At 48.8% G+C, this 21,860-nt stretch overlaps 1 protein-coding gene across 2 annotated transcripts in view; it reads right to left on the bottom strand.

Moving 5' to 3' along the window:
- The window catches only part of Prkcb (protein kinase C beta), a 294,255-nt gene that overhangs the window by 165,819 nt on the left and 106,576 nt on the right, over positions 1-21,860 (bottom strand). For both annotated transcript variants that reach the window (XM_026392125.2, XM_026392124.2), the window contains exon 3: positions 10,676-10,758. In XM_026392125.2, the coding sequence (XP_026247910.1) occupies positions 10,676-10,758 (83 nt within the window). The remainder of the gene's footprint in view (positions 1-10,675; positions 10,759-21,860) is intronic.

The following is a 21,860-nucleotide window of genomic DNA, read 5'->3' as shown; positions in this document are numbered from 1 at the left end:
GAAGGTGAGTCCCGGTGGGTGCCTGGGCTGTCCTTCCTAACAGCAGACTCAGAATGCACAAGGACCTCTTCCCTGAGCCTCAGAGAGAGAAGCAGGTGACTGACTGCAGGACCCGCCTGCAGATCCCACTGGGCAGCAGGAGAGCGCTTGAGACAGCAGGGGGCGCTGTCGCTATGGGCTCCTAATCAGAGCTGGGCGCAAGGTTTGGGAAGTGGGCATAACCCGGCCAGCTTAGACCTCCAAGAGACAAAAAGACCTCTGCCTTCCTTTAAGCTCCTGGCTTTGCACGGTTGCTGTCTCTTCTCTTCCCAAAGAAGGCCGATCTGGCTGCATTTACATCTTCCTTCCATCCCCAAAAGAAGAGAGACCTCCCACTGAGAGTCCTGCACATGCACAAGTTGTAAACCTGAGGTCCCCTGATGAATCTAGTCCAAAAATGTGTTTTTAAAAAAACACACCACTGCAGGGCGTGGTGGCACATGCCTGTCATCCCAGCGTCTCAGGAGGCTGAGACAGGAGGATCCAGAGTTCAAAGCCAGCCCTCAGCAACTCAGGGAGACCCTGTCTCAAAAAAAAAAAGGGGGGGGGGCAGGGGATGTGGCTCAGAGGTTAAGCGCCCTCTGAGTTCAATCCCCAGTGCAAAAAAAAAAAGAAAAGAAAAACATCTTTGTAACTCTCCAGTTATAAGCCAATGTCTGAATTCAGGAGATTTCAGCCTTCTCTGGAAAAGTTGGAAAATCTGGACCTTGTTCCTTTAAAGAGCTGAGTGACAGCTTTTGGAGCGTGTGCACGGGCCATTTGGACACCCCTGCAATCACAACATGGCTCCTTTGCTCACTTGCCCAGTCCGTGCTGGTTAGAAGGTGGCCATTCTGATGAACTGGATGCTCTGTGTCCTTTCAAAGTCACGCAGCCACCACAGAGCACAGAGGAAAGTCCTGGGCACCAGAGAGGGTCATTTTATTTACACAGAGTTCAAAGGCAGGGAAGCCATTGCCATGGTGGCTGGACCATTTTTGTATTTGCACCAACCGTGTGCAAGGGTCCCAATTTCTCCACGTCCTCACCAGCACCTGTTGTCTTTTAGGTTTTTTTTAAAAATACTGTTTATCTGATTAGGCATGAGGTGAGATCTCATTGTGGGTTCGATTTGCATTTCCCGGGTGATAAAGCGACGCTGAGCACTATTTTTCATATATCTGTTGGTCATTTGCATGCTTTTTGGAGAATTGGGTAATCGAGTCCCGAGCCCACAAAACACAAGGAGGTTCCACAAAACATTAAAAAAGTGGAACTACCGCCAGACATGGTGGCGCCCACTTGTAATCCCAGTGGCTCCGGAGGCTGAGGCAGGAGGATTGAGAGTTCAAAGCCAGCCTCAGCAACAGTGAGGTGCTAAGCAACTCAGTGAGACCCTGTCTCTAAATAAAATACGAAATAGGGCTGGGGATGGGGCTCAGGGGTTGAGCGCCCCTGAGTTCAATCCCCAGTAAAATTCACCAGGAAATTCCACAAAGCGAAAGGACACGGTTGCCTTGAGGACATTATGTTAAGCCAGACCCTTGACAAACGCTGCCTGCTGACATTTAGGAGAAGCATCTAAAGTGACCTGCGTAGACTCAGGGGATGCAAGGACTGTCACTAGGGGCAGGAAGGAGGGAGAAGTGGGCAGTGGCCAATCAAGTAAGATGAATGAGCTCTAGAGATCTTCTGGGTAACCAGGTACCTACCGCCAACAAGAACATCCTGTGCGCTCGAGAGTTCAGTAAGAGGGTGGATCTCAGGGAAGTGTTCTTTCCAAAGTAAAATAAGAATTGCCCTTGGAGGGTGGGATCCCGGCAAACCATCGGTCACCTGGGTAGTAGTTACCGTGATGGGGAGTGGGGCACCATGGCTGGCTATCATAGTTTTTTTTACAAAGTATTTTTCACATAACAATAGTTTTCCAAAAAAAAAAAAAAATGTGAGCAGCCCTCACTAAAGCCAGCCACTTTGATTTCCAATTCTAAATCCCTAGAGGCAGGAATCTGATTGGTCCAGCTTGGGAGAAGCTCCCCTGCATCTAGACCAAATGGGGTGCAGGCTGCAGGGACCTAGAGTTTTGGGGGGAGCATATTCAAAAAAAGAGAGTGCTCAGAGAAAAGGGGTGCCCACCTCTGTTCGCTGCTTTTGTGCAGGTTGTAGGGTGCTGTGTGACTAGGTGAGAACCCAGAAATGAGGGCCAGGCTGCCGAGGTTTAGAAGTGGTTCTGTGACCTTGGTTATGTGACCTTGGACAAGTCTGAGTGCCTGAGTTTCCTCATCTGTGAAGTGAGGGGTGAGAACAGGGATCTGGTGAAACAGAGCCCCTTTCAAATGAAAAGCAACCTCCTGGTAACTGCTTTTCCGTACCCTGAACTTCCTCACGTTGTGCATAGAAACACTGAGGAGCCTCCCTCTGGCCAGACTGTACCCCGGGGAGGCTGAAACCCCACAAGTTCTCTGGCTAGCTACAGCTGCATGGGTCTGTCTCCTGGCTCCTGTTTCTATAAATTGTAAGAGCTTCTGGAAGACTGGGAAAGAAACCACCTGGCTGCTTCTCCCTCGTTGGATCAAACTGCAGAAACATTCGTCTTCCCTTTTTATAGCATTCGGCTCTTTCTCACACAGGCAGGCAGCCGAACCTGGCCAGCAGGGATCCGGGCAGGTTCCCTGACCCACCTGCCTTTAGCACTACCTCATAAGGTGTAAGGAAGAATAAAGAGTCATTGCACGTAAAATGCTTATAACAGAGTTATATCTATGGATGCTGGCTCTCTGACAGTACTTTTTTAAATGAAAGAATATTTGGAAATCCTACAATCCCAGACCACTGGAGGTGGAGGAGCCTTTGGGAATGAAAATTATCAAACAGAAAGACTAGAAATGCAGCCCCTGGACTCCCGAACCAGGGCCTTGCACATCCGTTCAGGGTGCCTGCCTCCAGGGTCATCTGCCCTCTGATTTCTGCATTTCCCTCCAGGCCTGCTAGCTTAGAGGCGGGGGTTTTGTGGGAAATTTTCCTTTATCAGACGGTGAGTCTGGTCCTGACCGCCAACCAGGAGAAGTCAAAATAATTCCTAAGAGAGGATGTCTCAGGCTCATTCAAATCTCTGCAGCTCCCCGCTCTGCACAGGAAAAATGGTGAGTTTCCTGTTCTCTGTTCCTTTGGCACCTTAGAGCCACTTCTTCCTCCATGGCATGAAGAGCTGTGTCTTGGTGACAATGAGGGATGAAGGGCCATTTAGAAGCGATTCATTCTGACCTTTACCAGCTGGTTGTGCACTTCAAAAGTTGTCGGCCCAGGACAAAGGGGAGCAGAAGTGTGTGGCACGCCCTTGACCGTCACAGACTTGCATTGGTCACCGATGGACCCTTCTCCCACCGGACACATGGGAGATGCAAGGAAGATGGATGCCCTCAAGGCCAAAAGAAGTCAGGACTCCCCAAACTCACAATCTAAGACTCAAAAGGACCAGGGGTGAGAATATTAATCAGCATGTCCAAGGCGCCAGAGCCGTGTGAAGGCTTGACCATGAAACGGCTCGTCTGTGAAACAGGGGTGCTCTTTTATCTTCTTTTTCCAGATGAGGAAGCTGAGGCAGAAAGGTTCGGTAACTGGCCCGAGATCATTTAGCCAGTCAGCAGTGAACCTGGGATTCAAACCCGGGTACCCATCAGAAACACCCGAGAACTCTTTAAAATGCAGATTCCCTAGACCAATATGGTAACCTTTCCAGATATTGATCCAATTGATCACTAGACATTCCGCCAGCCTGTGATCTGCAAAACAGTGTCCAGGATACATGCTTGGGTTGGCTCAGAGCATCCTCTCTGTTTTCTTTTTCTCCATAACAGTGTCTCAATTCCCCTTTGAAAAGTCCACTGTGTTTAGATGCACACTTTAAAAGCCCAATCAAGGGTTTGGTAGGTCACTTGAGCTTGATCAAATAATCTCTCTCCTTTCAGAATCTGAATTTAGGGTTAAAGGAATCTAAATCAGATGGAGTTGGTCTGGTTGTTCAAGATTTCTTTCGGCTCCCGGAGGTACACCATGTCTTTTCCAGTGAATTCCTTTCTAATTTGAGTTAACCCAAAGGCAGTTTCTGTTGCATGCAACCTATCGGCAAGGATGAGACTCCCTGTGGTGGAAACCCACATTCCCAGACACGGCCTCTGTGTCGTGCCTGGCCACGGAGCTTGGCTCTCTCAGGGTGGAGAGTCAACATCATCCACAAAGCAGTTGCTCCGTTTGGGCTGTTCTTCCTTCTCCCGCACGGATGGCCTTCATCCCATTAAACACAAAATAACCTTACAGCAGTCCTTTGGCTAACTGGGACGCTGGGTGAGAGCAAACCTCTGAGCTGGACAGGCCCACCCTCTGCCAAGGTACCTCCACCCACGCCCTCCCTCCTAAAGCCTCCGTTTGGCATTTGATAATGGGGCACCTCCGCTACTGAGCACCTTTGCTATGAACGCAGAAGCCACAGACTGAAGAGTTTTGCGAAGAGGATGTAATGTCAGCCCTTTCAGATTTAGACAGAAAACAGATACACGAGGAAGAAGGACGGATGGAATCACCACTACGAAGAGATACAGAGGGGGCTTTCAGATCAGGAGACGGTGACGCCAAGAGAGATGTTCAGTCCTGACTTGCTTCGGTCCTGGAAGGAGCTAGGAGGCCTGAAAGGTCCCTACTGGACACAAACCACGAGGGCTGCTGCTTCTGAGCCAGGAAGCCTGAACACCATGCAGGAGGGGGTCAGCCTCTGCCCTGAGGAGGGACATGATCTTCCTGTCTGTCACTCATGTGGAGCAGGGAATGGGTGGGGCCTTGGCCTGGCACAGCTACAACTCACCCTCCTCCTTCAGGGCCTCAGGTGACTTGAGGTCAAGACACACCAATAATAATAATTATTATTATCTGCATTACAATTCTTAATACACCTTTATACCACCATTTATCATGTCTCTGTATGTAAGATATGTCGACACCAAATTCACATCTGCCTACGTGTATTTTGTATGCCATAGCAAATATTCTGCTGTCTGCTCTTTGACATTCAGCAATATATATTGACCATATCTCCCCAGGCCGAAGACATTTTAATCACTGTGACTCTTTATGAAGCTATAATTTCCCTACAGTGATGGACAGGTTTTAAGCAGGGAGTTTGATGGGTTTTTGAAGAGCGCGGATGCTGTAGAGCAACCATCCCAGCCAAGAACTTTCCCATCACCCCGGACCATGGGACATTTAATCCCGGCAAAGCGTTTCATCACACGGATATAGTTCCACTTGTATAAACTCTAATCGGCAGTCACTTGAGTCATTTCCAGATTTTTGTGACTATAAATACCGATGCCATGGAAGAAGGTCAATCTGGCTAAGTAGATGCATATCCTTAAATAATTACTTAGCAGAAATTCCTAGAATTGTCATACTTAGGTCGAAAATGATGGGGTTTAATAATGTTTAGATCACAAGTGATTTCTGAAACCATAAAATATTGAAGAAAGTGTCTTTTTTTTTAGACAACTCAACCAGAGTCCCTCTTCCCTTTTGTACTGACGGGCGCAGAGCCCGGGATCAATGCGGTCAGCTATTATTATTAGCTCTCATTCCCTGGCGGGCCAGAAAGTAGCCTGCATCCTTTCTTGAGCAGGAGGAGATGCCTCCGTATATTAATAATGATTTTTAAAGCCATTTATTGAGCGCCTTCTGGGTGCCCGGTACCATTCCAGGAGTGGCCCTTCATGAACACTCACACACAAAAAAAAGCCTATGATTTCGGTCTCATTTTGCCCATTTTTAAATAGATCAACGGGTGATCACAGAATTTAAATTATTTTCCCAAGGTCACGGGAGCAGTTCATGGCAGAGTTGAAACCTGACGCCCAGGTTTTCTGGCTCCAAAGTCTGGGTTCTTGTCTCAGCCACGCATCCCTGAATTAGAGATTTTGTGCAAAGTGATAGAAATGGACACAGTCATGACCCGTCTCGGGCGCGCTCTGGGTAGAGCTAAGTAGATGCATGGATCCTTCCTTGATGAGGGAGAAGGTGGCGCCAAATGGGCTTTTATTTTTTTTTTGGGGGGGGGGGTTACCAGGTATCGAACTCAGGGGCACTTGACCACTGAGCCCCACCCCCCAGCCCTATTTTGTGTTTTATTTAGAGACAGGGTCTCTCTAAGTTGCTTAGTGCCTCACTTTTGCAGAGGCTGGCTTTGAACTCACAGTCCTCCTGCCTCAGCCTCCCAAGCCACTGGGATTATAGGCGTGGGCTCTGAATAGCCTGAGAATAAAGGTTGGAACCCAACACCTTCGTTTTTCATGGATGGAGCTGTACGTTCCGGCTCCATGAACCTTCCGCACGCCAGCACCTCCAAGGTCACCCAGTAGGAAAGGACACTTGCTCTAGACCTCCATGAACACAGGAGCAGCCAAGAGAAAGGCTGGCCAGGTGGCCAAGCAGGTGTGGCCAGATCCTTAATCATTCCTCCAACTACAGGCAGAAAAAAAGGTCAATGAACTCAGTCAAGCCAGTTCGGGAGTCTGAATCAATCCATCACCCTTGGTGCCAACCGGCCTTCTTGGAACGGCGTCCAGAGACAGACTCGTTGCAGGGCGGCTGCCAAGTCCCATGCACGCTGGCGGCAGGGCGCGCCTCCTGCTGTCCCCAGGCCTGAAGCAGTGGGAAGGGGGGCGGGTATTAACACCTGGAGACACACTCTCTTAAGAAGGACAGCCAGGTGCTAGACAGAGAGCCTGTCATCCTTCAGACTTCCCTGGCCTGTCCTTGCTGACTGACCTACCTGCGTTCACTATTGTTCTCACCACTGTCTTGATCGCATGTGTATACCAGAGCCTGTCCGACGTGCCTTCGTCGATATTTATGCATTCGACACTCACAGCAGTGCTAATAAGGTAAGAACTACTATCCCCCCCATTTCAGCTAAGAATCTAAGGCAAGAAGATATTTAAATAATTGGTCCCAAGGTCCTGCAGGCTTAAGCCCTAAGTAGGCTGGTTCCACAGTCTGAGGTTGGAACCCGTACAAAATACTGCTTCTCTGGTGTTCCTTGGAGGCACCATCTAGTTCCTACTCTCGAACCATGGGGTGAGTGTCCGGGACTGTCATCTCCAGGAGTGGGCCCCGGGATCTCCAGAGAAACAGAGCCCCTGGGATGGAGGGGGATGTCGATGTGGGTACAGGGATGGATCTATCAAGTGATTATGAGGCTGTGGTATACTCAGTCCAAAGGATCCAGTGGCCTAAGTCCTGGCCCAATTCTAAAGGGTGAAGGACCAAGGGCACTGAGATCTAAAGTGTGACAGGGCGGGTGTCCCGGCTCTGACAGAGAGGGTGATCCTCCTTCTTCTACCTTTCTGTTCTATTTGGACCCTCAACAGACTAGGGATGCCCGTCTACACTGGTGAAGGCAATCTTCCTTCTTCAGTCCACCCTCTGAAACACTGATCCCTTCTGGGAACACCCTCATAGACCTCAGAATACGGTTTTCAAAGCAATCTGGGCATCTCGTAGCCCAGTCAAGTTGACACATGGAATTCACCGGCACCAGCCTAGCCTGGCTCCACCCGGCACCCTCCCCGTCCCTTCAAACCCAACTGAAATTTCCAAAATAAAAAATAATAATAATAATAACAATAACAAGGCTGTAATTCCACCCGAGTCAATACAAGGAGACCTTGCACAACTGAAAACCACACCAATCCCTTCCCCAGAGGAGGTAAAGTCCCCGAGCATCTGTTTCTCTTCTCTGGAAATCCTGCATCGTAAGTACCGACATGTCAAATCAACCGTGCTGAAATACGGATAGGAAATCAATGCATCATATGATCAAGGACAAGAGACTAAGACAGGGAAGAAAACAAAGATAATTGCTTCATATTTGTGGGTGTGTGTGTGTGTGTGTGTGTGTGTGTGTGTGTGTGTATACACAAAATGGATTCATAACAAAATTCAGAGAGAATTCACAATCAGTCTTTATGCCTCCAGCTGATCACAAGGTCATCAGTGGTACCTAAAACCACTTCCTGCTGCCCATGTGTTTCCCTTTTGCTCTCAGCAAGCCCCGGGCAGGGTGACCCACACTTTCTCCCCTTAACCCTGCCGGCCTGGGCTGCTGCCGTTGCCCGTTGACCCCAATCGCGGTACGAAGAGACGCCCTAAGGGCGCCCTGTATTCCAGGCCCGTTCTTCTCTTGCTCTGTTGTGGAGTAGTCCGGCTTCCCAGGGTGAGTCCAGAGCAATCACCCCGGCCAACTCCATCCCTCTCTCTTGACCTGTTGACACCGAGGCACGAGGGGCCCCCCACGTGGCCAGCTGGTGGCCTTAACTTCCAGTTCCAACAGAATCCATCGTACAAGCCCCTGGGACGAGCGGCTCTCCTGCCGGAGCTGAGACCTCTAGGCCGGGGACGAGGCAGCAAAAATATGGAAGGGGTGAGGCCTCTCTCTCTGGGGTCCCTCTTAATAAGGCATTCATTTCATTCCAAGGTCCCTACCTCCTCCTGCCATCACCTTGGGGCCTAGGATGCCAACCTATGAATTTGGGGAGGGAGACAAAGCATTCGGAAACCACAGCAGCACGTGACCAAGCCAGCGTAGCCAATCGGCTTAAGCCATTGTTCAGGCTCCATGTGACTTGTGGTCCACTGAGACCTTAGGTCTTGGCCCCGGGGTGTGAGCGCCATCCTGCCACCACAGGAGAAAAGCCTTCCTGAAAGTGAGACCAATCCCGAGGAAGGCTGAGCCGAGAAGTAGAGAAAGAGGATCCTGAGGACTTTATTTAAGCCCTTTTGATTTACGGTGCCTAAAGCCAGTCCTCGGACTTTTCCATTCCAGGGACCAAAAATGTCCCTTTTCATGAGATCCAATTTGAAAATGAGTTTCTGACTCCGGCAACAGATACATCTGACAGAGAGAGGCAGAACATGGGAATGACGCCCCTTGCCTACCACCTCAGTATCAGGTCTTGGTCTGATCTGAGAGCTGCGTAAGGGGGTCAGGCATCTCCCCAGACCCCGCTGCCTGGTTTCCTAGGGAGCAGCAAAAGAACAGCCCTCGAAGGGCCAGGGAGTAGGAGGCAGAGAACGTGGCCAACGGTTCCATCTCGGCCGACAGAGCCGCAGGGCGCGGGGGCCGTGCTAGGTTGGGTGGAGTTCTGCACCTCGAGTCCTCGTTCTCCAGGTGAAGTGTCAGCAGCTGGGACTCTCAGGCGTGCGCATGAACAGGGCAACAGAGATGTCCCCTGAGTTTCAGCGAAATGGCCATGGAACACTGGCAGGAGGCTAACAGGACATTCAGGGACAGAAGGTCATCACCACTCATTTCAGACAATCCGAGGTCAGCGGTCAGTTTTGTGCATCACAGGACCTGAGACTAAGCCAGTGGGGAAAATTCTAGAAAGCAGCAGAAAACAAGGGAACTAGGAGTGTGGCGTGGGGCGTGGGGCGTGGGGCATGCTGAATGCAGGTCCTCACCGAACAGCGGAAAGCCCTGGCAATGAGGCAGCTCTAGCTGCATAGAAAAGAATACCCCAAGACACTTGACCAAGGAGAACGTCTTATCTCTTTGATTGGGGGATAAGAAGGCTCAGAAGTGACTCAGCAGCTCAACAGTGTCATCAGCGACCCCTATTCCTTCAACTCTTCCACTCTGCCATGCTCAGGAAACCAGCTGTGTCTCCCTCGTTGACCCAAAAGAGCTGCCACAATGCTGAAGCACACATCCTCACACAAAAATATCCGAAAGTAAAAGGAAGGGATGTCTCTTCCTTAAAAGAAAGGAAAACTTTTTCCTTGAAGCCTTCCCCCAGTCTTCCCCTCAGGTCCCAACAGCAGGTTTGGGGCACACATTCTCAGTTTCTGGGAACACAAGGTCTCAGACATTTTCAATTTCTGGCATGAAAAGCAGACTCTGCCCAAAGGAAAGAAGAGGGTGAGATCTATAAATTGCTATTGTGTCGGCAATCGACCAAGTACCCCAAACTTGGGACAAACTTGTACCCAAACTTTTGCCGTATCCGTCTCATCCTGTCATTGACTAAATATTTTCCTTCAATCGACTTATCTTTGCTGAACCCCCAAAACCTTTACTGAGGTAGGAAATTTCATATCCCTATAGTAAGTATAAAAATGCTATGAAATCTGGTTTTCTAATCCATATTAAAATAAGTTCCTGAGGATCCAAACAAAAAGTCTTTGTCTAGCTTCTTGACCTCCCACCAGACTTTGGGATGCCCAGTTGGGGGATTAACTCATTTCCTCCTAATTCTTGGTCCTCGATATCAAGACCTCCCGAACTCAGAACTATAAAGTGCATTGAAGGTTGCCCCAAAACTACCTTGTCCAGGAGGCCAACCAGGAAGAGCTTGCACACACCCTGTACCCTGCTTCAAGGGTGAAGACGTTTAGCAAAATCATACCAGGGAAACTCTGTCTAGCCAAGGCCTCTCTCGATACATTTTGTTCCGTGGTTTCCCCCACTGCAAGGACTGTCTCAGAGGCTGTGGGGGCCACCAAGGCTTTAGGGTGAGAAGAGCCTCACTCGTCCGTCTAAGCACACCGCGAGCATTCATGCAGAAGAATGTGCCACCTCGGGACACAGAAAAAGCCACCAAGGTGCATTACTTACATCAGAGGCTGGGCCCTTATCCGCGCCGGGGCAGGAGAATGTGACGAATTCATGACACCGCTTGTGCACGACAAAGCAGCAAACTGCAAAAGAAGAGACAACGGGGTGAGAGGTTGGGAAGAAGGAGCCGGAGGGGTCCAGGGTGCGGAGAGATGGTTAAACTTGGACTTCACCCAAGAAAAGGTTTCACGCCAAAATAAACAAGAACGTTTTGCATTTTGTCCTTTGTGGATGGTAAACTCTCGTGTAGACGAAGGTTGCACCTCGCACCCTGGCATTGACTGGGGTTAACTGGGGTTCGAAAGATCACATATGCTCCAGGTCACCTGAAGATCCCTTAAAGGGCCTAGACTTCCATGGGTCTAAAAATACAACACTGTTTCTTAAATCAGGCAGCGGATGGAGCAGATTGTGTTTAGGCCCACACGTGCGTATTGGAATTATGGGCATTAAACGCCTCTACGGTGTGGCTCTGCCACCTGGAGATGGGTCAGAGGAAGGGGTAGCCAGACAATATATGCAAAATACAAGTGATTTTTTGTTTGTTTGTTTGAATCTGTTTTTTAGTTTTGTCTTTTACAGTCTTTTATAATCTCCTAGTTCCGGGAGAACAGGCACCAAGCTTTCAAACCCGCTCAGAGCCTTTCTAAGGTGCTTGCTGAGTACACGAAAGCTACCCCCTAGTGATATAATGCATCCAGACAACCATCCGCAATAGCGGCTCAATTGCAAAATGCTACCACCGGCCTCGACAAAAAGTGACCCCGCCATCTAGGAAGGACTCAGCCAAGTCACCAAGTCTGTGTCAGTTCAGGCCTCTTAATGCAACTACAAATTTACAAAAAATACAGGCAATGGGGAATCATGTTCAATGACACCACAGAGAAGCCATCGCCCAACCTCCAATCCTGCACTCACATGAAAGGAACAGAATATGGGCAAGTTCAAAAGCAACCAATATGATTTTTTTTCCCACAAACTGCAAGAGGGAGGATATAGAGGAGAAACTTACATATTCAAACAAATTTAAGAAACAGATCCAGGCTGGGGTTGTGGCTCAGTGATAGAGTGTTTGCCTAGCATGTGTGAGGCACCACATATAAATAAACCAATCAAATAAAGGTCCATCAACATCTAAAGATAGATAGATAGATAGATAGATAGATAGATAGATAGATAAAAGAAACAGATCCATTAAATGCAATATATAGTGGACCTTCTTGGAATCCTAATTTGCATAAACAAATAGTTTAAAAAATTATGAGGCACTCAGGGAAATGATATATTGGCTATTTTTTTAAAGATAGTAGGGAATTATTATAATTGGTATTAGGGAAATAGAAAAAATTTGGTGTAATCATGGTATTGTGGCTTTAAAAAAAATAGAATTCTTATCCCTGCAGATACATCTTAAACTCTTTGTAGATAAAATACTTTAATTCATGGGGTTGGGATTGTGGCTCAGAGGAAGAGTGCTCGCCTCACATGCATGAGGCACTGGGTTCGATCCTCAGCCCCACATAAAAATAAAATGAAGATATTGTGTCCACCTATAACTAAAAAAATAAATACTTTAAAAAATACTTGAATTTAAAATAATTCAGTATGTTGGGGTTAGGGTTATTGATGAAAAACATTGGTTCTAACAGGTCATTTGATTGAACCTGGGTGATGTACACATGAGGATTCATTATATTAATCTGTCAACTTTTCTACATTTTTATACTTTCCATACATATAAAATTTTAAGAGAGAGAGAGAGAGAGAGAGAGAGAGAGAGAGAGAGAGAGAGAGAGAGAGAAACAGAGAACATAAGTCGTAAGACGTGGGGATAAAATTGAGTCAGGCACAATGGCGCAGGCCTGTCATCCCAGCAGCTCGGGAGGCTGAGGCAGGAGGATTGTGAGTTCAAAGCCAGCCTCAGCAACAGTGAGGCTCTAAGCAACTCAGTGAGACCCTGACTCTAAATAAAATACAAAATAGGGCTGGGGATGGGGCTCAGTGGTCGAGTGCCCCTGAGTTCAATCTCCAATGCACCACCCCCCCAAAAAAAGAAGAAAGTGTGCTATAAAATTGAAACACTGAGTTTTCCATTCCTTGAGAGATGATAGGTATTGAAAAAACCCACACATCGGACATTATAAGCTTCCATGTGTGTGTTAACAAGGCTAGAAGTCAGAACAGAAATACACAATATAACTTTCAAGAGGCTGTAAGGAAAAACTAAGCAAAGGATACAACATTTCAAAAGCCTTCATGCACTAAGGTCACATAAATATTATTCTTTTTCCTCTTCATTTTAATCCATCCGCAATGTCTTGGAACCTGATGCGAAATGAGAATCGAATTTGCCCTTTTTTTTTTTTCAAAATAGGTAACCAATTGTCCCAGCACCCTTGATTGAATAATTCATCCCTTTCCCACAGACTTCAAATGCCAACTTTATTATAGTTCAATAATTACACACACTGGAGTCTGTCTCTGGGCCTCCTGTTTTTTCCACTGATCTGTCTTGAAGTGTGGCAATAGGGGTTTTAATTATAGTAGCTTTGTAATAGGCTGCATCTTGGCAGGGAAGCCCTCTCTCATTATCCTGATTTTCAACATTTTCTTAGCTATCACCGCATGCTTATTCTCCAAGAGAACTTTAAAATTTGTTTCATCAAGATTTTTTAAAAATCAGAGGAAATTTTTTACTGGAATTGCACTAAGTCCGTCCCTGCATCCAAAAAAAAAAAAAAAAATGATTGGGACTTTGAGTGAAATGATCTTAAAATTTAGGAAATAAATTCAAGATAATGGACGTTTGGATAACCCCAGGTCATTCCCCCAGGAATTGATCGTTATCGTGTTTGAAGTCTTATTTTACATCCCCCCAAGAAAGTCTTGAGTTTTCTCCATATTCCTCTGGGTTTTATTCTACTTTATGAATTGTTAGTCTTGCTTTTTTTTCCCCCTTCGTCCTACATACCTGCATTTGCATTATATCATGCATTGGTTAGGAATATGAATTCTGGAGTCAGGTGGCCAGGTTTGGATCCTCTGTCCAAACCTTAATAGGAGGGGGTATATTATCTGATCTCCTGGAGCTTCCGCTTCCTCTCTGCACTATGATAATAATAATAACAGTCCCCAAAACGGTGGCATGGTCAGACTTAGAGGAATTCACCCACACTCAGAACTGGGTCTACCTCGGAATGAGTTTTCTACAAATGTCTGCGACCATCACGCACTGCTCTTTTCAACGCTGTTTGAATTGACCAGTTAATTTACTCCCGTTCCTCTTCATTAAAAATTTAAAGACTTTAAGGCTAAAGACGTCTCTTTTAAGTATCATTCTGGATGCATCTTGTCTTTTCTATTTAGCTCCATTATTTTAAGTTTCTCAGTGGTCTCTGACAGAGGTTTAGATTCCCTCCTTGACCCAAAACAATTTGGGAATTGTTCCCCCGCCCCATTTTCAAGTAGGTGATTTGTTCTAGAAGCTTTCTTCTAACCTTCCAAAATATCCACTCTGACCTTACTTATCCTGATGCACTTTTTTTAGAGAGACCCATCTCTAGCCTCCTAGCATCTATCCCAACTCCACGTACGTAACTGATATTCAGTAAATGGATGTTTGGCGAGTGAGTGGGGGAGAGAATGGATATCACCAGCCATAATTCTGGGGTCATGTCCTGATGGGGCATTGCATCCATGGGTGGTCACCACGGTGGAGAGCGACAGGACATCCATCCACCATGGATAACATCTCTTGAGGCATCCTTCCAACCGGCCACAGAGATAAACAAGCCAGACCCACTGAGGGGGAATCAATGTGTCAAGGGACCCGCCTCTCCTCCCCCCACCCCACCCAGCACCTGCTGTGGAGCAGCTGGGAACAGCCTGGGGGAGGTGGGGCTTCCGGAGCAGGTAATTCCTCTACTCTGAAATGTTCCTGAGAAGTCAAGCACATCAGATTCCCCCATTAACGAAAACACTTTCAAGAAAGGAGTGGGGCTGGCTATTTTAAGAAACAAACTAGATGATCCTTTTTGTGAAACAAATAAACACCCCCTCGTTTCTGTTTGGCAAATTCAGGGGGAAGAAGACGAAGCTCTTTCTTCAAGAACAGGCTGCCGTGTTTACTGGATTGTTGGAAAAAGGTACCAGGTCCGACTCTCACCCAGGTAGCTGGGGACAGCCAAGAATCCCTCAAGGCTTCGTGGTTTATTCAATTACTTCTCTCGCTCTGGGGTTGGAAAGCCTGGAGCCCCGAGCCCTGGGCACCCCATGCATCCACCTGCTTTATTAGGGCTCCACAACAGGGGTCTCCAGCTCAAATGCCCAAGGGCTAGGTGAGCAAGGACGATGTCAAGGTCAAGAAGCGGGCTGCACACACGTGGCCTGTTTAGAAGGGGAAGTGTCTGTCCAATTCCAGCCAAGAACAAGAAAGAAGTCCTGAGTTCTGTCGGATGACATGCAAGGTCAACAAGGTCATGTGCCACCTGTGTTATAGTGACATGAAGAATCTCATCCCAGCAAAAGATCACGAACCCTTGATGGATTCCAGAATTGGCAGATAGAGTCCCATTCAAGGGACCTCTGAGGTATCTTCCCCGGGGAAAGCACTGAGAACCCCAATTCTGCTTCATGCTGCATCTGCTGCCACCGCCCCCCCCCAATTCCCGGCACTTCACCACTAAAATTTACTCATTACATCCCAAAGGAGAGTAGACTGAATCATCAGATCTTATGATTGCTTCTTTGGCATTGATTCTCCTTGTTCCCCCCAATTCTCACTGGAGTCCACAATAGAAAACCGATGTCCTGGGGAACCCATCTTTGCCCCTAAACCTACAGACAACCTGAGGGAGAAAATCCAGCGCTAGTTGCAGATACCTGGGATCAAAGAAGAAAGAGAAGGGCCCTCAGCACTTTCTCAGGCTCTCAAGTCCCTCCAGATGCCCCACACCAGCCAATCCTCACGGACAAAGCCCCTCACATGCAGGAGTTACTGACCAAGCCTCTGGAGTCAGCCTGACCACAGTTTGAACTCTCCTTTTACCATTGATAAGCTGAAGAACCCTCACCCACTTACTATGTCTCTCTGAACAGGGGCATTTCAGCAGGAGCACCTGCAGGCAGATTGTGCTTTGTGAAGGCTTGTGTGGGGGTGGCGGGTGGAGGGGGGTCTCTCTTTTCTCCTGGATAGAGGTTGACCCACGGGATTATCTGTCTTCAGCTCTGCCTAGTGCCCACGATAAAGCACGGTTCCTCATCTCTGTGATTGAAGGCAGAAAGATCTGATTCCATTTGCACCCAGCACCTGGCCTCGGTGGCATTCAGAGCCACTCCCATGGCCAGGGCACTGTGAGTTTGCAACTGGGTGTTCACATCCGGGATGCAACCCAACCCTTGTCACAGTCCTGGGAGGCAGGCGCTATGATCCCCTCTCCATCCACCGGGATGCTGATGCCGGGGAGGATCGTCCACCCCAGGGGCCCAGGCTAGCCCTCGGGGACATGCATTTGAAGCCAGCTTCATCTTCCTCTGGAGCCCACACTCTCTGCTGGCGCAGGGTGGGTGCATTTGTGTTTGTCATTCATCTCTCTGTTCCTGAAGAAGTCCTCCCCCGAGCTCTCGCCCCCGCCATTCAGTCATCTGCCAAGCCCCGCGGATTCTTCCCTCGCAGCATCTTTGGCACCATCTCCTCCCATACGTTCCCCGCCGACTCCACCTTAGCTGCCCTCACCAGCTCCGAGGAGACGGGGAGATTTTGTAATCAAATCTTAACGGGTCTCCCCACAGACGGATCAGCCTGCCTTGATAGCTCATCTCTAGGAGCCAAAGTTTCCATAATAACCATCAAGGAGATAAGGCTGGCGATGTCACATCATTGTTAATAAATCTAAACGAGATGTCATGTGCGGATGTGCAATCGCAGGGGACCGCACAAAGTCAGCTCTCGGGGAGCTTCATTTACTCTCTTCCACTATGGAGGGGTTCCTGATTCAAGCTCTGCCAACATGCCGCCCGGATTCCGTCCAGGTGCAGCTATTTTTTTGGTTACGTAACCTTGAATGTGCCCATTGACCTTGCCCTTGTTGTGGATTCCCTAGTGGGTAAAATACGGACAAGAATTTTACTTCTCTCATACAGTTTCTGTGCAGATTTCATGAGTCTATCTTAGCTCAGTGTGTGGACACAGTGATGCTTAATAGACGCCAAGCATCCTCCATGTCATTCCTGACTACTTCCACCTGCCCCAGGAAGCCCGTGGACACTCTTAGAAAATCCATCCTCTGAAGACCCGGGCTCGGTATCATTTCCCTCTCCAACACATTCACCGGCTGCTTGTGGCCTAAATCTGCGCTGTCCAACACAATAAGCTCCTAGCCAAACGGGGCTGCGGAAATCTAAGATGATTAAATAAAATTTAAAATTCAGTTCATCATTCTTACAAGCTCCATTTCCAACGCTCAGTCGTCCCCACGGGGCTAGAGGCGACGTTATGCGACAGCACATAAAGAAGATATATCCATCACGGTAGAAGTCTGATTAGACAAAAGTGGCCTAAAAAATAAGGTTCCAATAGCTTAGCCTGGCACCCATCCATGATATCATCTCTATCCAATTTGATGCTTGTCTCTTCTCACTCCGGCGGTGCCCCACACTCCTGCCAGGCTGAGTGACGGTCCCTTTCTATCACGCACTTTATACATTCCCTATTGTGAAAATTTGTTCCACAGACATATCAATGCCGACGGCCCCTCGCACGCCGTCCACAGATGAAATTTAAAGCAGAGGAGCTCAGTTCTCCAGCCAGCCGGCCGAAGGCCAGATTGGAATAGAAATGGAACCTTCCGTGGGATACTTCAGCTCGGCAGCCCTGTAAGTCGATGACAGGTGGCCCATCCCGCCGGCCCCAGTGCAGGGGATGTAGACTCAGGTGCCTGCAGAGGCCAGGCCTTTGGGCTTGGTGAAGCCAGCCTGGTATGGTGCAGTAGAGAAGGGGGACAGCAGTGGCCGGCAGAACTGCAGAACACAAGCCCTCCCAAGGGACACCCAGCTCCAGCCAGCACTGGCCCTGGGTTCATGGGTCCTAGGTTGCCAAAGTCTTTTTAAAGCCCTGTGCAGGCCAATCACACCTATCTGTGTGCCCCTAGTTTACGAGCTCTGTCTTAGATGGCCACAGTGTCTTTGATATTTCCATCTCAGTTATTCATGTCGCTGTAGCTAATATATTGCCAGCCATAGAAGGGACCTAAGACCATCCACTTCACATGTGGTCCTGGAGATGAGATGGGATGCATGTGCCTAGCATGTCGAGTTCTTAGTAGAAATATGAATGAATGAATGAATGAATGAATGAATGAATGAACCAACCAATGAACAAGCAATGAATGAATCAATGAATGGGCTCATTCAGTCACTCCCACGCCCGGAAGTCTCCCCTCGTGGCTGAGTCCAAAGGAAAACAGCTGAGGCCAGGGGCAGTGGGCTGGTGCGTGAGAATCCGTGGGTGGCCGTCCCAACACAGGCAAGCCGCGTGAGTCCACAGGGTCACCCGTCGCCCCGCCCAGCCAGCTCTCAGAGCGCAGGGAGAATTTCTTTTTAAGAGACTGTACCCTGTTTGCTGTTTAAAAATTCAAACATGACAAATGAGGAGACTGTCGAGAATCACGGCTCGCCTCCCTGACCAGAGGGGACGATGCTCTCCAGTGTCTTTGGCTGCCGAGAGCTGCCCACTGGGCGGGAGCGATGCCTGTCTGTGTGTACGCCCTTGACCTTCTGGATCCAAGCGTGCCATATCCAAGGATGATGGCTGAAAAGATTCAGGGGAGGGGAAATTTTGCACGTGAGCTGGGTACAGTGACGGACACCTGTGATCCCAGTTACTTGGGAGGCTGAGGCAGGAGGATTGCAAGTTCAAGGCCAGCCTTGGGGAAAAAAAAATTTCCGTAAAGAAATTGCATCTCTACTGAACACTGGGATTGTTCCCTGAAGGACACAGTATAACAACTATTTCCACAGCATTTGCACTGCGTTGGGCATAACAAGGAATCCAGAGACGACTTACAGTGTTTAGGACCACTGTGCAGGTGACATGCAAACCATTGTACATCAGGGACTTGAGCTTCTACAGGGTTTGGCTATTCACATGGGTCCTGGAGACAACACCGTGTGGGTACCCAGGACAACTGTATACGGAGTAAGATGTTCTCTACGGCCTTTTCCTTTTTCATTATTTGATCTATATGATTGGATCCTGCACCACTGGTTCTCAGCCCTGGATGCACACTCGGGTCAGCTGGGGAGCTTAAAAAAAAAAAGTGCATAAGTCCCACTCCCAGAGATTCTGACCTGGTGGGGAGGTGGGGGGAGACGTCAGTACACTTAGAAAGCTCCCTGGATGATTCCAATGTGCCTGGAGAGCTGAGCGCGGCTCTCTGCACACACCTCCACCCCTCGCTCTCCCCCAAACGAACACGCCCGAGAGCCTGCTCCATCTCCGTGCACAGAGAACTCCCCCATCCTGTTTCTACAACTGCATCTCCTTCCCTCCCGTGGGTGAGCCACCTTCAGGTACCCAGGGTCACAAGGAACTCTTTTAAAGCTACAAGGAGACAGAGAGCGCACTCCCCTCGCTCCTCCACAGCCACACACTAGGGAGACAAAGCAAGAGCAAGGACTCTGCAGTCGTCGGTGACTGCAGGAAAGGAATGATTTCATCTGTAATGTCACCAAGTCTATTTAAGCAAGAAAAGCCGCTGATCCAACAAGAGGTAAAGCAGAGGTACCAGAAGGAGAGAAATGCATGAAAAGAAAGCTCCCCCCCACCCCAACAATACACCTTCTGCTCTGACAGACCCCAGGGAGCCCCGGCCCCGAGCAGGACCAGATGGTACATGGAGCCTGCTCTTGAACCTGTGGCCTCTCCCTCTGGGTCAGGCCCTGAAGGTGGGGCCGCCAGGACATGGTGCCTGTGCCGCCAACCTCCACAGAAGGTTCTGGTCCTGGCTCCTCCTCTCCTTCCGGCTCTCCCCAGTCCTTCCCCACTGAGATCCCCCAAGGCTCTGTCGTAGGCACTGGTCCCTTCGCGGTGGACACTGCTCCACACCAATTCTGTACCGTCTCACCCCTAGTCGCCACTCACAACCGGCCCACCGCCCCCACCTGCCAAAGAACCTGACCTGACTTCTTGTTCGGTTCCTGTCACCCTCCAGATGTCAGACTCAGGACCACCCCCTCAGGGCGTCTTCTCTGACCCACCCACCTAGGTTTAACCTGCTCGCTCCGTGTTCCCATCAGACCTTGAGCGCTTGACTATTTTTTTGGTAAGAAAGTGTGTGTGTGTGTGGGGGGGGGCATCTCCTCATAGAGTTACTGGGATCAAATGGGACAACACATTTGGTACATTCACAGAAGAAATAAGTCTTAACACAATAACGGCCACTTAGCAAGTTCCCTGTACATAGGAGCTATCATCAAGGTCATTCCTGCTGCTAATAATAATAACCACCATCATCTCTTTTCCTCCCAGATCGTCAACCCAAGTGGAGGGGAAAATAAACTGTAAGAAAATTCGGGAAATAGTGGTGGTGGTGGCTTCTGGCTAGGACTTGGGGGCTTTCTTCTTTTCAAGATTCTGAACTTCCTTCATGTTTTAATATAGGAAAGCAAACATAACTGTTTCTAAGCCTCGGCTTTATGAGATCCACTTTGATACATGAAAAGACACCCAGTTTCGAGGTACGAGGCAACGCATTTTGACAAATGTATCAGATCCATGTAATCACCACCCCGTACAAGACACATGGAGTCACCCCCAAAGCCCTCCAGGGCCCTTTGAAGAGATCTGACTGTGAACTTGTCAGTCACCAGTGTTTAGTTCTATTTTTTTTTTATAGCTGAAAGAGATGCCGTTACATTGTTACTCCCAAGTTCATTCCTCCGTTTGTTTGTTGGTAGATACTTTGGTTTCCCCCCACTCTCTGGCTGTTCGAATACAGCTGCGCTGGACTTTCATTTGTTGAGCCTTCCGGAGGACACATAATTCAGCGCCACTTGGGTGCATGTCTGGGGGTGGAACTGCTGGGTCATATTCTGTGAACCTTTATACCAAAACGCCACTGTTTTCCAAAGCAGTTGCACCATGTTATTTTTTTAAAAAAAGGAAAATCATCCAACACATTCTCTTTTAATAGGTTTTTGTGTCCAAGGTCACCTCTGTGGTTAATTCAAGACACTAGAAACCGTGGGAAGCTATTGTCACCCCTGTGGCTAAAGGCAGCGTTGAGTGACGTAGTGGAACACAAGCCCAGCGCAAGCCAAACCAGGAGGGGGTCCAGCTAGCAGCAGCTCTCCTTGCAGACGGGATCCAGAGATAGAGGGAGGAACCCAAGGTGGAGGGACCTCAACGCTCTCTCCTCCCACCCACCTTCAGTGCTCCTGCCCTCGGGTGCCTCTCATGGCTTAACTCAGACCAAAATCAACCAGCAGGAGCCCAGGAGCTGCAGTCCTGAGGGGTCTGCCTCCTGGGACACGGAGCAGGACAGAGAAGGGTGGAGACTGGTGGTCCTAGAGCATCACCCCATGGAGAGCACCCAGCACCCCTCTGTCCTCAGAGGAGGGGGGAGATGAGAAGGATCTCAGAGCCAGGAAACAAAGGTCTAGAGGTCCAGAAAACTGGCAAGGGACTCCCACGGTGGGTCAAGCCCTAAACAGGTGATTCAGTTTGGATCATAAGGGTTCCCCCAAAAGTCCATGTGCTAAAGACTTGATCCCCAGGGAGGGGTGTTCCTGGCAGACCCTTTAAGAGGTAGGGCCCAGCCAGGCAGGATGGCACGCATCTCTAATCCCAGCAACTTGGGAGGCTGTGGCAGGAGGATGGCAAGTTCAAGGACAGCCTCAGCAACTGAGCAAGACCTTGTCTCTAAATAAAAAAAAATAATAATAAAAATACAAAAGGCTGAGGATGTAGCTCAGTGGTAAAGTTCCCCTGGATCCAACCCTCAGTACCCAAAGTAAGTGAATTGATAAAAGAGAGGTGGGACCACGTGGGAGGTCTGGAGGTTCTCAGGGGTTGTGGTGCCCTTTAAGGGAACGGTGGGATCGTAGCCCTCTCCTCATCTTCTGTCCTTTGCTTCCCAGCCATGACAGAGCAGTTTTGTCCTGTCACTCAACCCTGCTATGATGTGCC

The sequence above is a fragment of the Urocitellus parryii genome, chromosome 9, assembly GCF_045843805.1.
Source record: "Urocitellus parryii isolate mUroPar1 chromosome 9, mUroPar1.hap1, whole genome shotgun sequence".
Lineage (NCBI taxonomy): Eukaryota > Metazoa > Chordata > Mammalia > Rodentia > Sciuridae > Urocitellus > Urocitellus parryii.
The sequence above is the reverse complement of the archived record's forward strand: the minus strand, read 5'-3'. Positions and strand labels throughout refer to the sequence as shown.